At 37.7% G+C, this 14711-nt stretch overlaps 1 protein-coding gene across 2 annotated transcripts in view; it reads left to right on the top strand.

Annotated features, from left to right (window-relative positions):
- The first annotated feature begins 291 nt into the window (after window positions 1–291).
- col28a1b (collagen, type XXVIII, alpha 1b) overlaps window positions 292–14711 on the top strand; it is a 23877-nt gene continuing 9457 nt past the window's right edge. The window contains exons 1-18 of one of the 2 annotated variants that reach the window (XM_029451234.1): window positions 292–474; window positions 993–1135; window positions 2378–2943; window positions 4806–4826; window positions 4931–4990; window positions 5094–5147; window positions 5224–5268; window positions 5358–5384; window positions 5486–5530; window positions 5611–5655; window positions 7199–7252; window positions 9063–9131; window positions 10183–10251; window positions 11173–11241; window positions 12279–12347; window positions 12492–12560; window positions 13340–13408; window positions 14151–14219. In XM_029451234.1, the coding sequence (XP_029307094.1) occupies window positions 994–1135; window positions 2378–2943; window positions 4806–4826; window positions 4931–4990; window positions 5094–5147; window positions 5224–5268; window positions 5358–5384; window positions 5486–5530; window positions 5611–5655; window positions 7199–7252; window positions 9063–9131; window positions 10183–10251; window positions 11173–11241; window positions 12279–12347; window positions 12492–12560; window positions 13340–13408; window positions 14151–14219 (1542 nt within the window). In that variant the 5' untranslated portion in view covers window positions 292–474; window position 993. Of the gene's footprint in view, window positions 475–768; window positions 895–992; window positions 1136–2377; window positions 2944–4805; window positions 4827–4930; window positions 4991–5093; window positions 5148–5223; window positions 5269–5357; window positions 5385–5485; window positions 5531–5610; window positions 5656–7198; window positions 7253–9062; window positions 9132–10182; window positions 10252–11172; window positions 11242–12278; window positions 12348–12491; window positions 12561–13339; window positions 13409–14150; window positions 14220–14711 lie in introns of those variants that run through there. The other variant, XM_029451235.1, reaches the window with a different exon arrangement.

The raw sequence follows: 14711 nt of genomic DNA, 5'->3' as shown, positions 1-14711 counted from the left end.
GCGTGTGTTTGAGCTATGATAGGTTGCTTTATTTATTTATGTATTGGTATAAAGCTATATGTTGATATCATATCTAATTCCAATGTTTTTGTCACATGTCACATTCAAGGTACAATTCCAGTGAAATGTAATCCCACATGTCCTTCTACTATGCATTACCTATTTGAATATAAATGATACATCTGTATGTGCATTTCTGTAGGAAGTTATTGTGAACGTATAGCATCAGTGAACAGCCACACAGTTAGGAAAAAAGTGCTTTCGGTCAGTCGTCATGAGCTCTGAACTGGAGCAGCGCTGAAATGTTGGTGCGGCCCCAAAGCCCCCGGCTACACATGCAGCACACCAGCGCTTCTGATGGTCTTTAGTTTGTCTCAGCCCGGTTTATTGGACTTGATTCCGCGGCGAAATGCCACCCAAAGAGCCACAGCTGACTGGACTACAAGCACCGACTGCAGCTAAATGAGATTCTAGGTAAAATAACTTTTTTTGCCAGCCTAAAGCAGTATGCACCCTTAATTTGTGTACTTGTAGTCATGTTACAGTTTGAAATGAAAACTTTAATGGTTGTACTGCAGCTTATACAAGTCAATAGGCTCATGTTGGTCAAACATTTGCATTTAAAAGATGCGTATTTACTGTATTAACTCAATTACTTTACGGATTATTTGAAAGTTGCAACATTTGAAATGTGTTTATACTAATTCATATTTGCACAAGATAGTGTGGCTTTATATATTTACATAGGTTGTCTCTAATTGCAAGCATTTTATAGATCAGTTTTTAGGAACAGTATAACTTGAACAAATGAAGGTATTGTCATTAGTCAGAAACATCACAACTCCCTGTGTGGGGTGTTGCTGGAAGGATGAATGATAGTAACATATAAAACAGGTGAACCTTATGATACCGTCTGAATGTGTTTGTGCTTTGCATCCATTTTAAGTTTATGCACTTTATTGCTTTGTCTTGTAAACTATTTTTTCTGCCAGGATGGAAATGTTGCTGAGGGGAAACCTGAGGAGAGGAGTGGGGCTCTGCCTTTTGCTGTTGGCTCTCGTTCACGAGGCCACAGGCCAGAGAAGGAAGACAGGACGCAGGAACAACAACAAGCTGCATGACGATGGAGGGAATGGTAATTCTTTATATGAGGTATCCACATGTTGGTGGTGAAGGTCTGTCACTGGATTATGTGGGTGTAACAGAGTCCAGAAGATCAGACATTCACCAATCAACATCCCCAGCTCAAGATACACAGCTTCAATCACTACGTGCAACATTTGTAGAATAGTTTGTCTGGGTAGTATACATGTTAAGAGACACACAGACAAGTTACAGAGTTTCACAGACAAACCAGACCCATCTGATAAATATGGGATGATGGCCAGCAGTGTAGCAGTCAGGTCATCAAGTCCTTGGTGTTAAATTCCCAAGTCCAAAACTGAGGTCCTTTTTAAGCTTTTTATGGCAGTGATTGAACTCAAAAATCTGGAGCTCACAGGTCACAGTGGGACCATCGTGGGGCGGCGGTGGCTCACCAGAAATGAAGGTTCCCCAAGTGTCCTTGGACAAGACACTGAATAGTTATCCCTGATAGTCAGGCCAGCACCTTGCATGGTAGCTAAAAAAAATTAAAGTACCTCCGACAAAAGTGCAATATAAATGCAGCCACTTACCATTTGTCATCTAACGTTTTATGTGCAGCATTCTCACTCTTGGGTTCTGATTATTCATTGCTGTGTTTCAACATCCATAACCCCCATGTAGGCTCATTCCAGATGGCCAGGTACACCTTCCGAGTACAACTGAAAAGATGACCCTGAAAATAGATCAGATAGGTTCCCCACAGTGTCCTGTGATGATTTAAATGATAATTCAAGATACTTTTGCATCATCGTACAGTTAAAACTCTCCGGTGTTGTCATTTTCTGGCATGAAAGTTGTGCAATTTAAAGCCCCTATGTGTGGGACATGGAGATTTGGGGCTTTAGCGACTTATAGGGGGTAGTATAAAAAAAAACACTGCGGCAGACAGCGATTCATGCGAGGGCTGCAATTAAAGATTATCTTCAGGATCTATTGATATATTTTTTTAATTAATGAATTCATAACTAAGTATTTCAACAGTCAAAGAAATGTTTCTTTGAGAGTCCAAGGTGACTTCTTAATATTGCTTGTTTTTTTGCTGACCAACTGTCCAAAACTGAAATGTATTCAATCATTACTGCATGTATATGAACATCACCCTCTTGCAGTTCTATTAATAGTCAGGTTTGGCTTATCTACTAAAAGGATTTGTGCAGTTACAAACTTCATAATTTCTTATCTTCCTCAACAGTCTTGTGAGTCATTCAACTGAAGTTTTGTTCTCTCACAGGTCTGACATGTTCTCTGGAGGTGGCTTTCATCCTGGACAGCTCGGAGAGTGCAAAGATATTCCTGTTTGAGAAGCAGAAGGCCTTCGTGTTGAGCTTCAGCACCCACCTCTCTATGCTGCAGGTAGCCGGCTGGACGCTGAAGATGCGAATGGCCGCACTTCAGTACAGCAGCTCCGTGTCCGTAGAGCACAGATTCTCAGGCTGGAAAGACCTAGATTCATTTCACAGTCAAGTCAGCACCATGAACTACATCGGCCATGGCACATACACCACCTATGCCATCACCAACGTCTCGCAGCTGCTGGTGCAGGAGACGCCGACGGACAGCGTCAGGGTTGCAGTGCTGATGACTGATGGGGTCGACCATCCCCGTAATCCTGATGTGATTGCAGCTGCAGCGGAGGCCAAAGGTCACGGCACAAAGTTCTTCGCTGTCGGTTTATCAGACATCGGTCAACAGAGTAACAATAACGCCAAGCTCCGGGCCATCGCCAGCACACCTACTCAGCAGTTTGTCCAAAGTCTTCTTGATCCCCAGCTAGAGGAGAAGCTGCTGAGAGAGATGGTGAGCGTTTTTTATCCCAAAAAGCAAGAAATGTTGGTATTAAGTCACGTGATCATTGCGTTATTGGTATTGAGAAACTCCCACAAACACATCAGTTAGTGTATTTTATTTTGTGGATAAATAAATCAAATGTAGAACGCCTGTCAATAATAATAATTAAATCCCCTTCTGTATGTGTAAGATTTTAAATATTTGACTTTGGCGGCCCCTAGTGGTGGTAGCAAAGAAAAGACACTGGGGCAGAACATGGATCCCAACAAGCACTTTGAGAGGTTTGAAAACAATTTTCACATTGTGTACTTTTTTAAAATTCAGAATAATTTGAAAGATGTTACATCTCATTAAAAATAAATCTACACATAGGGGCTTTAATTTGTTCATAATGCATCTTAGTTTGAATGTAGCACTGCTGGTTGTTGACATTGTTCTGAATATGCTACTAGATTTTGGCAAAACTGATCAGTGCCAGAACATTCAAATGATTTTTAAAATCAATTCACTCTACCTCTTAACAAACTGTGTGATGCGACAGGAGTTGTCTTTATGCTGTTAGTCTCAGTATGCAATACTGAAGGAGTTAAGAACAACAGGCGATCCTCACCTCATACAGTATCAACAAGGTCTTGGGTTCAAGTCTTGACCCGTGTCCTCTCTGTATGGATTTTGTGGGTTTCCTCTGGGAGCTCCAATTTAAGTCCTTCGTCATTCATCCATGACCAAACCATTGACCTCAGAGCTGGGACTGCTTCATGTACTCTGGCTTTATGCCTCTAAATAGTTGGGAAAGATGAAATACAGAGCAGTTATTATTAATAAATAACTTCTTAAAAAAGTATAAATGAGCTGTATCGCCCAAATGTCTTTTTTTTCCAGGCACAATGAAATGATTGCTTTTTTTTTTATCTTGACTGCCAACAGTCTCCGGTTGCACTTCATGGCATTTCAAAGGGTTTAATGATCCTGAGTTTTATCGAAACCCACAGTGAAACGCACCTTTTTCAAGGTTTTAAAAACAACCAATCAATAATGGAGTCAGAGGGTTTTCACAAGTAAGCAGCAGCGCTTACAAATACAGTTTGATCAGTGCTTCCCTCCACGGGGACCCGAGATAAATCTGAGGACAGATAAGTGAAAAACATATACATATTTCTTTTCGTCATATCGCACATGTACTTTATTCTATTAATCCTTTTTTTTCATGACTTTGTCAATCAAATCATTAATTTTAAGGGGTCATCAGCCAAAGAGGTTACTAAACTGGCAGCCAGAAGATGCTTTCACTGATTCTCAATCATGTGTCATTGATGCTGAAGAGTCTGCAGCCTTTAATCACAACCAAATACAACTATTACGCCATAACGTAATCTCTTGAAGGTGCACAAATCCCTGACATCAGCTGCTGTTGTACTTGCTTGGATTGAAACCATGCGTTCTTCACAGCCCTCCACATGGTTGAGGAGCTCTGATGATCTAGTGCGCAGCCAGCAGCTTATCACAGTGACAGCAGCATGCACAGGGGTCTATATTCTCCCTTCTTCTTTTGCACTTACTGTCCTCACAGCGGGTTCACATCTCAGTGACACAGTTGTGTGTGCATAAAGGGGCTTTCCCGCCTGTTTTGCATTTTCCACACACACAGAAATGTCAAATATCTGCAGTAGGTCAGGACCTGTCTGAGAGACTGGCCAGGCTTGTTCTGCTTTCCAGAAATGTTTGATATTATTCATTCACAAATATAGCTTGCAAGACAGACACAAAATAGTGTGGAAAGAAGACAAAGGTTTCACCAAAACTAATAAATTCATCTTTTCTGTGAGGGAGTGAACTGCCATTGACATTTTTTTCTCCTATTTTGCATCCAGGGTGCAGTCGCATCTGAAGGGGTGAGTTGAGTGATTGAGGGGTAATGCAATCCAGTATTTAACTTTATCGATAATTGATTAGTGTAGATCGTTGCCCTGACTTTGTATTTTTCTCTCTCTGTTAGTGTCCACAGGCTCAAGTGTGTTTGTGTGAAAGAGGAGAGAGAGGCGCTCAAGGAAATCCAGTGAGTTATCGTTACCAAAAATGATAGGATACTCGTTCTGTGTTTCCTCATCACAAACATACATAGCATCATCTGACCAATACTTTACTAATAATACTTCCAGGGTAGAAAAGGGGACCCAGGCTTCAGCGGGGCACCTGGTCTAAAAGGAGCGAGGGTAAGTCATTGCACAAAGACGCAAACTATTTTAGTGTCTGACTTCATGCAGCTCATTGTAAGTTGTTCTCTTTAAGGGGGAGCATGGCTCCAACGGTCGAGCTGGAGGTGAAGGTCCAGAGGTAAAAATTATATATATATCTCAAACTACCAAGTAACATGCTTCTCATCGGATGACATGTTGATAGTAAAACTGTTAAACCTTTTACAGGGCCGTCCAGGTTATAAGGGCAACAAGGTGGGTGACATTTAGCTTTAGCAACATGCTATTCTCACCACGTATAATTACATGTCCTGAGAAAATAAGCAGAGGGTCTCATCTTGTGTTTGGTCTTTTAGGGGGAGAGCGGAGACTGTGGCACTCCTGGGGAGAAGGGTGACACTGTATGAACATTACTAACTACACTATTTTAATCAATACCACATACTTTGTCTCTCATAATGAATAAAGTGTCATTTTGCAGGGACCTGAGGGACCTTCAGGCCAGCAAGGAACGAAAGGAGAACAGGTACATCCCAGCCAGATATCTTTCTTTTCTTTCTTTTTTTATTTAAACAGGTTAGGGTTAGTCTTGGTTTGATCATTTTAAACCCTAAAAACAGAAGTTTTGCAGGCTGAGACTTTTTGTGACAATTTCTGTAGCAGTTGCAGTACAAAGTAAAGAGTGCAAATATAAATACAAAATCAATCAATTCGGTCTGAATCCAAAATGCATCCACATGTTCATGCATTTACACACACACAACCTCACAAACACTTGACCTCCATGCCGAATCTGAAAACTGTGGACAGACAAGATTTAGAGCTGCTTGTCGAAATCTAAAAATGTAGTAAAATACTTTGAATGAAAAAAAGGTGGGTGACAGTTTTGAGCAATGAAGGCAGTGTGGCTCTATGGATGCCATTACTCTGTCGGTCCACCACTTTGGTCCAGATCTGAAAAACTAGAGAATGGATTGCCATGAAAGTTTGTACATACATTCATGGTCTGCAGAAGATGAATCCTGACGTAGGTGATCCTCTGACCTTTCCTCTAGTGCCACACGAGGTTCACATTTTCAACTGGTTCAAACTGTTGGATGGATTGTCAAGACAAACATTCATGTCTGCCTCATAAACCCTTAACCTTTTATGTAGTGCCATCATCAGGTCAAAATTAAAATGTGTCTAATATTTTTGATTTATGAAATACCTGCAAAGCCTCAGCTGTACTTTGGTTATTACCAATTGTAAGCATGCTATAAATTAAATTAGCAAATGCGCTAACATGATACTTGCTAATCATCATGTTAGCATTCAAGCAAGTAGCCTCACAGAGCCTCAGTCTTGTTTAAATAATCAAATATTTCATTTTTTTCATCATTTTTATTGATTTATTATTAGATTAATAAAATCCATTTACTATGTGTTGATACAGTGTACACCAGTTTTGTAGTTAAGAAGCAATTTCAAAAGTGTTACATAGTTTACTGCCTGCTGTTTATATTGATACACAGACATGACGGTACATCAGACAGTCTGTTCTCCGTCCAATATGAAAAATGGAAGTGGAATTTGTCTCTTATTCATCTCTGCACTAATGGAATGTGAATATTGGATTATGGGTAATCCTGATACTAATGTGGCTATCCAAAGCAGTGAATCCAGGCTTGCAGGATATTATTCTTTTGCAGGAACATACTTTGTGTGGTGGGATTAGTGCATGGACCTGGCCGCTCAGCACCACTCTTCCTCAGTATAACCATGTTATTTTGTGAGCTTGGCCTGAGAATCGAAGGACATGAAAGCTGCACATGTTGATTTTAGTGATTTCAGTGGTGGTAGGTTGGTTTTGACCTGCAGCTTGGTCAGACAACATGGGGTCATCATTTTAAATTCATAAATGATCGTTTTGTTTCTGCCGGATTCAAAACATTTGTCACAAAATGAAGAAAATCACCCAGTTGTTTAGGACGAAACAATATACACTGTACAGTTTGTTATGAATGTTATTAAAGCAAACGTGTATGGTGTTTTGAGGGATTGTATAAGATTTTACATTTGTTTTGCAGGGTGTGATAGGATCAGCAGGAGACATGGGACTTGAGGGCCCAGCAGGACCTAAAGTAAGTTTCTATAATTTCTGCTCTGAAAGTTTACAGTTTGATTGGCTGGATTAAAGTTGTAGGTATTTCTAATACACCCCCCAGTGGTAGTATCAAAAATACACAGCATTGGAGCATTATGCTTTGACACATTATTCTAATATCACAGCTAGTGGAGCAAATGTTTACTACATTATTAACTGTTGGATAGTTTAATATATGTATCATACTTTATAAATTGATCATATGTATTGTATGTAAAATCACAATCTGCAAAGTAACTACAGTTCTCAGATAAATGTAGTGAAGTAAAAAGTACAAATTTCCACTCTGAATTGTAGTGGAGTTGAAGTATAAAGTAGCATAGATGGAAATACACGTGTCATTTGGAGGATAAAGTCATAATTCATATTTTGTTATTGAGTTTTTACCGTAAATTCTTACAATATTTTCTTCATAGTATTTTGGGATTTATTTCTCGTCCCTTTTTTTAATTAAAATAAAAAGTTGTACCCTCATAGATATTAAAGAAAGTATTAAAAACTTATTAAAATACAGTTATTTGATTTCTTGACAAGATTAAGCTGCTTCCGAAATTCCCCTTGCAACACCTCAAAAACTCAGTTAATATGTTAATTGTTTAATACATACACAAACAGAAATGTAAAAATATTAATTTGTGGTTTTAAGGGCGAGTTACATGCTGGAACTATTTCTTGGGGTTTTATCCGTAAGCATATCTCTGGAAATTTTGAAATATTCACTTAAGTTTTAAAGAGCTTTTATAAGAAATGCCATATTTTCATTTTGTGATCATCATCATCACAAAGATACAGAATCATGATTATTTAGTCAACCAAAGAATTTAGTCATTTATGATCATTTAGAAATGTGGGGTTACTTTCCTTTAGAATAGGGGAATAGTTCAGCGCTCCCCGGTCATTTTCCCACACAACATTTGTATCGTCTGATTAAAACGACCTTTAAAAATGTGTGCCCAGGGCTAATAAGATGCTGAAGTCTCCATCACCATTGAGCTCTGCCACAGCTCTTGAACAAAGATGTCTTTATACAGAAGAAATGTAACGTGATTTATAGCACATCCAGGAAAAGTTCAGACATTAATCAAGAGAAAGTTTTACAGAAGGAACAAAGGATTGGTCTTTATATCCAAAATGCCATTAGAGGTTGAATCAAGACTATTATCAAGGCTTTACTGTATTATATGTACAGTGATTTTATAGTATTTTCCACCAGATATCACTAAGACGCTGCCGTAAATCACACAAATGTCATTCATTAGTTTCACAGCATTAAGGCAAATGTATCTTTTAAACATTTTAAAAGAGTGGTGAGAGCACCGGTTATTTAATTCCCCATGGAAAAATGTACTACAGCTAAAATCCCTCAAACAAGATAGAAGAAAAACAAGAGGTTGAGGTTCTTCTTGCAGAGCATGTTGCCTGTAAAACGTCAGGATGTAAATGACAACTGTGAATGGTTGCACCGACTTCCCGAAAAAGCTGTTAACATTTATATATTAGTTTTAAGAATGTGAATAGGTTGGACTTGGATGGTTATGTTGTTCATATTCTTGGTCTTGGATGAGTTGTGAATCCCTCTGTGTAAAAGGTAGAGTCATCAGTTGTCTAAACATGGCGACCTGCAGAAATTAAGACTTACTTTTATCCATTTCAAACAAAAACACATTGTATGTAAGTGCATTAAGATTCATTTGCTCTCTGTTTCTCATTTAATTTCACACCTATTTACGGCTGTTCAACTGCCATCACATGACATGTAAACCTCTGAACTTGTTCACCTGCCACAGGGAGACAGAGGGCCCAGCGGTGTTTCTGGACCACCGGGGGATATTGGTATCGGTTTTCCAGGAGCTAAGGTAACTCTTTTATATCAACATTACAATAAAAGCATTTTCTACAGTCATACAATATACCTCCAAATAAGATATTATGCCTCAATGTATTCTTAAGGTACCGTTTATGTATGACATCATATTTCTACAAAGGAGTATTAGGGCCATCGAATGTAAAAACTAATAATTATGGTGCTGGAAAAAAATGTAAGATTACATTTGATACATCTGAGATTATAGGAATACATTTGTGAGGAAAGACTCAGAAATTCTCTGAAATTAAAGTCACAAATTTCAGGAGAATTTAATTTTTTTGTCAATGACTCACACAGCTTCACTTTGCAAGTTTGGATCCTACTCCATCACACCACAGACGTCGCAGCTTGCCATGAATTATTCCTGCAGTGGATGACCTAATCAAATTATAATTTGCAATCGGATTTAGCAATAAGGAAATACAAATTATTTAAACCCAGAATAACTGATCCGATGTTTTAATCTCTTTAAAAGTTTTTCCTCACACATTTATGACTTTATAATCTCAGAGAATATTCAATTTGTTTCTCGTAAATGTACCACTTCAATCTCAGAGAATAGCAGTCTTTTAAATCTAAATAATGACTTGAATCTCGGAAATTCTGTTGTTTTTTCTGGGAATATTAACCCCCTCCCCCGGGTCTGTAATTTTGTTTAATTTACAATATACAATACGGCGTCATATAATACAGGCAAATACTGACTATGACGACTTATTCATATTTTATTATATACACTATGTCGCATTTCTTGACTGTACTGCAGTTATTTTAAGTACAACACATACTGTCTATATACTGCTCGCCTTATCTTATCTTTTTGTCCCTCTCATTGGAGGTACAGAACATCAAAAGGCAAACTCTCTGGCAGCCGAAAAGATTGTTTAATAAGACCCTTACTAAAGTTGTTTTCTCTTATAACTAACTCTTAATAAGTGACAGAGATAAAATAAATGCTATCACTCTTTAATGAATTGCTGGAAAACGTTGTGCATGTTCAAAGTGTTGAAACTTTGTTGAGTGCTCTTTGATGCTTACAGGGTGAGAAAGGCATTCAGGGGAGATCGGGTCCCACAGGTCCTGTTGGGATAGGAGAACCAGGACAACCAGTGAGTATGAAAAATGGTCTTATATTGTAGCGATGCATCAAAGAATCTTACACAGTTAAATTACTTATAAGTCCATTCTAAGACTAATAGTGTCCTGAAAGTATAACCGCAGTCGAAAAGTATTTTATTCCAAAATGTATTTAAGTGTAAGAAGAAAAGTAGGCTATCATCAGCAAAATGTAATTAAAGTATACAAAGTAAAAGCACTCAGTGAGTATCTCCTTTGAGAGTGCTATATTGTTATATTATTTCTGATGTTTTGATATACAAGCAGTATTTTAATATCAAATCTGATTGAGTTGGATCTAATTTGTACTACATTATACACTGTTGAAGAGTTTAATCTATAATAATGTATCAAACTTTATAAATTGATCATATGTATTATGTGTAAAATCATAATCTGGCAAGTAACTAGTAACTATCGTGTTCAGATAAATGTAGTGAAGTAAGAAGTACAACGTTTCCCTCTGAAATATAAAGTAACATAAAATGGAAGTACTACAGAACTTGAGTAAATTTACTTTTCTACTTTCCACCACTGAAAGCTCTTTTTTAGTTGAAAATTAAAGATCTGAATAGAAACTTTGAGTGAGCATCCAGAGAAAGCTAAATAACATTTGCGAGATAGTTTTTCCATCTGGTTTCCTTTGTTTTTATGCCTCATATAGACTTGCCAAATTGTCAATATGAGCATGTTCAGTGCACTTTACTCACTTCCTCGTCCAAGAGTCCTGGGAATTCTGGGAGTTTTGAACACTTTTCAAACCCCTGCTGCCACCTGGAGCACACAATACGCAACGTCGCTCAATAGTGCACCATTATTCTGTTTTATGTCGAGCCACATGTATGTCATATGTTGGCATTAACAGAAGCATTCACATATTTAGACTTTCATTAAAAGTTGTTTGTTTGGTCCAGGGTCCCCCAGGACCAGCCGGAGCACAAGGAAACTCCGGACCACCTGGAGAGGGGCTTCTAGGGCCGAAGGTGGGTCAAGTTTTAAACCATGTGTTGGCTGAAGCAGTGGTTCTCAATGATGTGCTGCAGTAAATAAAGAATATGTTCACCCACTTATTAGCTGCTGCAATTTGAAGAAAACACTGAAGTATTTGGACTTAGATGGAGGTGAACCGCACAATGCTGAAATGTATGAAAGTTATTCTATTGCACATATTCTTCATAGTGTAAACAATCTTCAATCAATATCTTTTATACATCCCGTCCTCTTTGTTTTAAACACTGCACAGCTCCAGCTAACAACAGATACATTGTTATTATTATTGTTATTATTATACATTGTTGTTTTATTTTTAATCTTATATTTCGATTTAATATTTATGATTTTTGACTTCTGGGTACTTGTTTTTTCTTTTCTCCTACTTTGTTTATTTTTACCGTTATGTGGCAAAGTACCAACTCAAATTCTTATATGTGAAACCCCAATGAATCGAATTCTGACTGTAAACAGTTGTAAAAAGTTTTAGTCAGTAATTATTTTTGTTATTATTTAAGTACACTTTTTATGTGTACTGCAATTTCTTTAAAATATTTTTTTTCATAATGTTTTTGATGGTCATTTGTATTGTATCATTGTCTGTGTTATAAATTGCATTATTGTATGTGTGTATATATTTATCTAAAGGTCCTTCAAAGGGACGAGAGCTGCCGACTAGCTGTGTTTATAAATGCTGCGTCATCGGTCCATGATAAATACTCGTCCCTGTTAAAATTAATATAAAATAAATATTTACTTAAAGAAGAGACAGTAGCAGTCAACACCAATGTGTGACCCCTGATCAGATGCATCTCATGATGTTCTCTGCAGGTGCAAAGCAGAACAGACTGATTCATAGAAATCACAACCAGAAAATGTTTCACTGATAGCTACAAAACATTGTGTATTTACTGAGGAATTGACATTATTAAACTGCACAAAACTTCACGTACGAAACATGCTGCACATGTGTGAAGCTTATGCTTGATTATGTCTACAGTATGACACACTTTCCAACTTTTGTTTTTAGGGGGATCAAGGACACGAGGGTCCGAGGGGCAATCGTGGACTTGCTGGCGTTGGGGTCAAAGGTGACAAGGTACATTAGACTTGAAATGTATAAATATCCTATATGTTTACTCAACCTGAGGAAACTGTCTGCTGATCCTGCAACATTAAGTGTACGTTGAGTACTCTGTCTCTTTAATTACTGTATTTCTTGTATGTACAAATCTTTCCTCAGGGAAGTCACGGGCCGCCTGGGTTTGCAGGTCCAGTTGGTGCTCCTGGTTTAGGACATCAAGGAGAAAAGGTAAAAGCTGCATTAATGCATGTCAGACTTGTTGTTGAGCTCAAACTGAAGGCGAGAAATGTGTCTCTCTGGTACTTTCACTTTCTGCCAGCAGTGGTGGAAGTACATTTACTTACTTAAGTACTGTACTTAAACACAAATTCGATGTAATTGAGTATTTCTATTGTATGCAACTTTATACTTCTACTACACTACATCTCAGAGGGAAATATTGTACTTTTTTACTTCACTACGTTTTTCTGACGACTTTAGTTACTTTTTAGATTACAGTTTTTATTCCCCTTCCTGTCCAGTGAAAACCACGTACCTCCAAAATTGGTGATTTTTATTTTGAATGTTTTTGATAAACTGAAGGAGGAAGTGTTCCTTTATGTGTTAAGAAAATTCTCCTACTTCTTAAGCTTTTAAAAAGCCCTCTTGGATGAGTTGGAAATTGGTCACAAATCTGGAAACAGGGCCGCTTTCATGAAAAGTTGACTTTTTAGAGATAAATGGTTCTTACAGGACACCAACACAACAAACATACGATGATCTTATAGAATATGATGCATTGCTGAAGATTTAATTACCCAACAATATATAAAGGAGTTCAAATTAGCACCAACCATAAACATCTACAGCAGTAATATGCAACACATTAATGCAGCAGTAATATTCATCCAAAAACATCATATATGACAGTAAAACATGGTCGGGGAACATCCTACTGCACAATGATTGCTTTTACTTTGATATTATTAACATGTATGCTGATAATACTTACATACTTTTGAATGCAGGGGGATCAAGGCCCAGTCGGACCTGCAGGCCCCAGGGGAGCTCAAGGTATTGGAATAACAGGACCAAAGGTAAAACGAGATGAGGCGGGGACGTCCTTTAACTAACAGGATGTTTGTCTCAGGAACAGAAACTCAGATGCTAATTCTAATTGACGGTCAGTTGATTCTGATTGCATCTCATTTGTTTAGCATATTTTATCACACAAATAATCCTGTGACACACAGCGGGCACACAGAGTTTGAATCAGTCCCGTGGAGGCAACAGACTGCTTGCTATTGGTTTATAATCTGAGACACATTTATTTTGAAATTAAATTCTGGTTCATTTTTCATTTTCTTCAATTTCCCTCAAACAGAAAATTAGAAAAAGAACAAAACTTAACAAATTCAAAAACAAAAAGTAAAGTTTCTTTTGTTTTCATTGTCATTTTAGTATTTACATTTACATCCTAAACTCTCAACAGGTTTTTCAATTTTACTTTACATTTTCAAATTGCAATTTTGTGAAATACATGTCCTTTCAGTATTAAAGTGCCTTCTTTGATTCCAAATGTCCTTTGAACATTTAACTGTGACCTGATTAGCCTTTGCACTTATTAGTTATACAAATTATGAATTTCTCCCACTTTCACATTTAAAGGATAAAGCTGGTGATATTATGTATTTTTACTTATTGTCAAAAAAATCATTATTTATTGGATTCAGTATTATATTTGCTGGAAGATCCCAGTTGTTGATTAGTTTCCAAGTCAAGCTCCACAGTAAAAACACAGACTGAATATCCCGCTGACTGTGTGTCTGTTGTTTCCAGGGGGATCAGGGACTCCCAGGAGAGCCTGGACTGAGAGGTGAGAGAGGTGTTGGAGAGCCAGGACCCAAAGTAAGTCTCACTCATCACTCGACAGTATAGTTCCCTTGAAATTAATAGTTTGACATTTTGTGAAATATGCTTTCTTACCGTTGGTTAGACAAGAAGATTTAAACAACTTTCATGACTCTTCGCTAAATATGAAGCTGGAGTCAGAAGCTAGTTAGCTTAGCACAAAAACGTGTCATTTTGGTTCTTCTACAGATCAAACAAACAAGATGACATGTTAATTAGTGAGCTTTCAAGGTGCTGAATAGGTGCTTTAGCTTTTCTGCTAAACTAATCCCTTCCTAGCTCTAGATTAATAAAAAAGGAACGAATGTCTTGTTGAAGTTGAAGTAGATAGTAGATAGTAGAGATCATCAGCTGAGCAGACATCTGAAATTGTAGGTCACACACTAAAAACAACTAGTCATTTAGTTCAGACTTGTGGCATAAATTACAATCAACAAGCTGTGAGAAGGTTAAGGGTCAGAGCAAGTCCAGTGTAATCCCAGAGTGAGA

Source organism: Cottoperca gobio, chromosome 16 (genome assembly GCF_900634415.1).
Source record: "Cottoperca gobio chromosome 16, fCotGob3.1, whole genome shotgun sequence".
Taxonomy (NCBI): Eukaryota; Metazoa; Chordata; class Actinopteri; order Perciformes; family Bovichtidae; genus Cottoperca; species Cottoperca gobio.
This window is presented reverse-complemented; position numbering and strand designations above follow the sequence as displayed.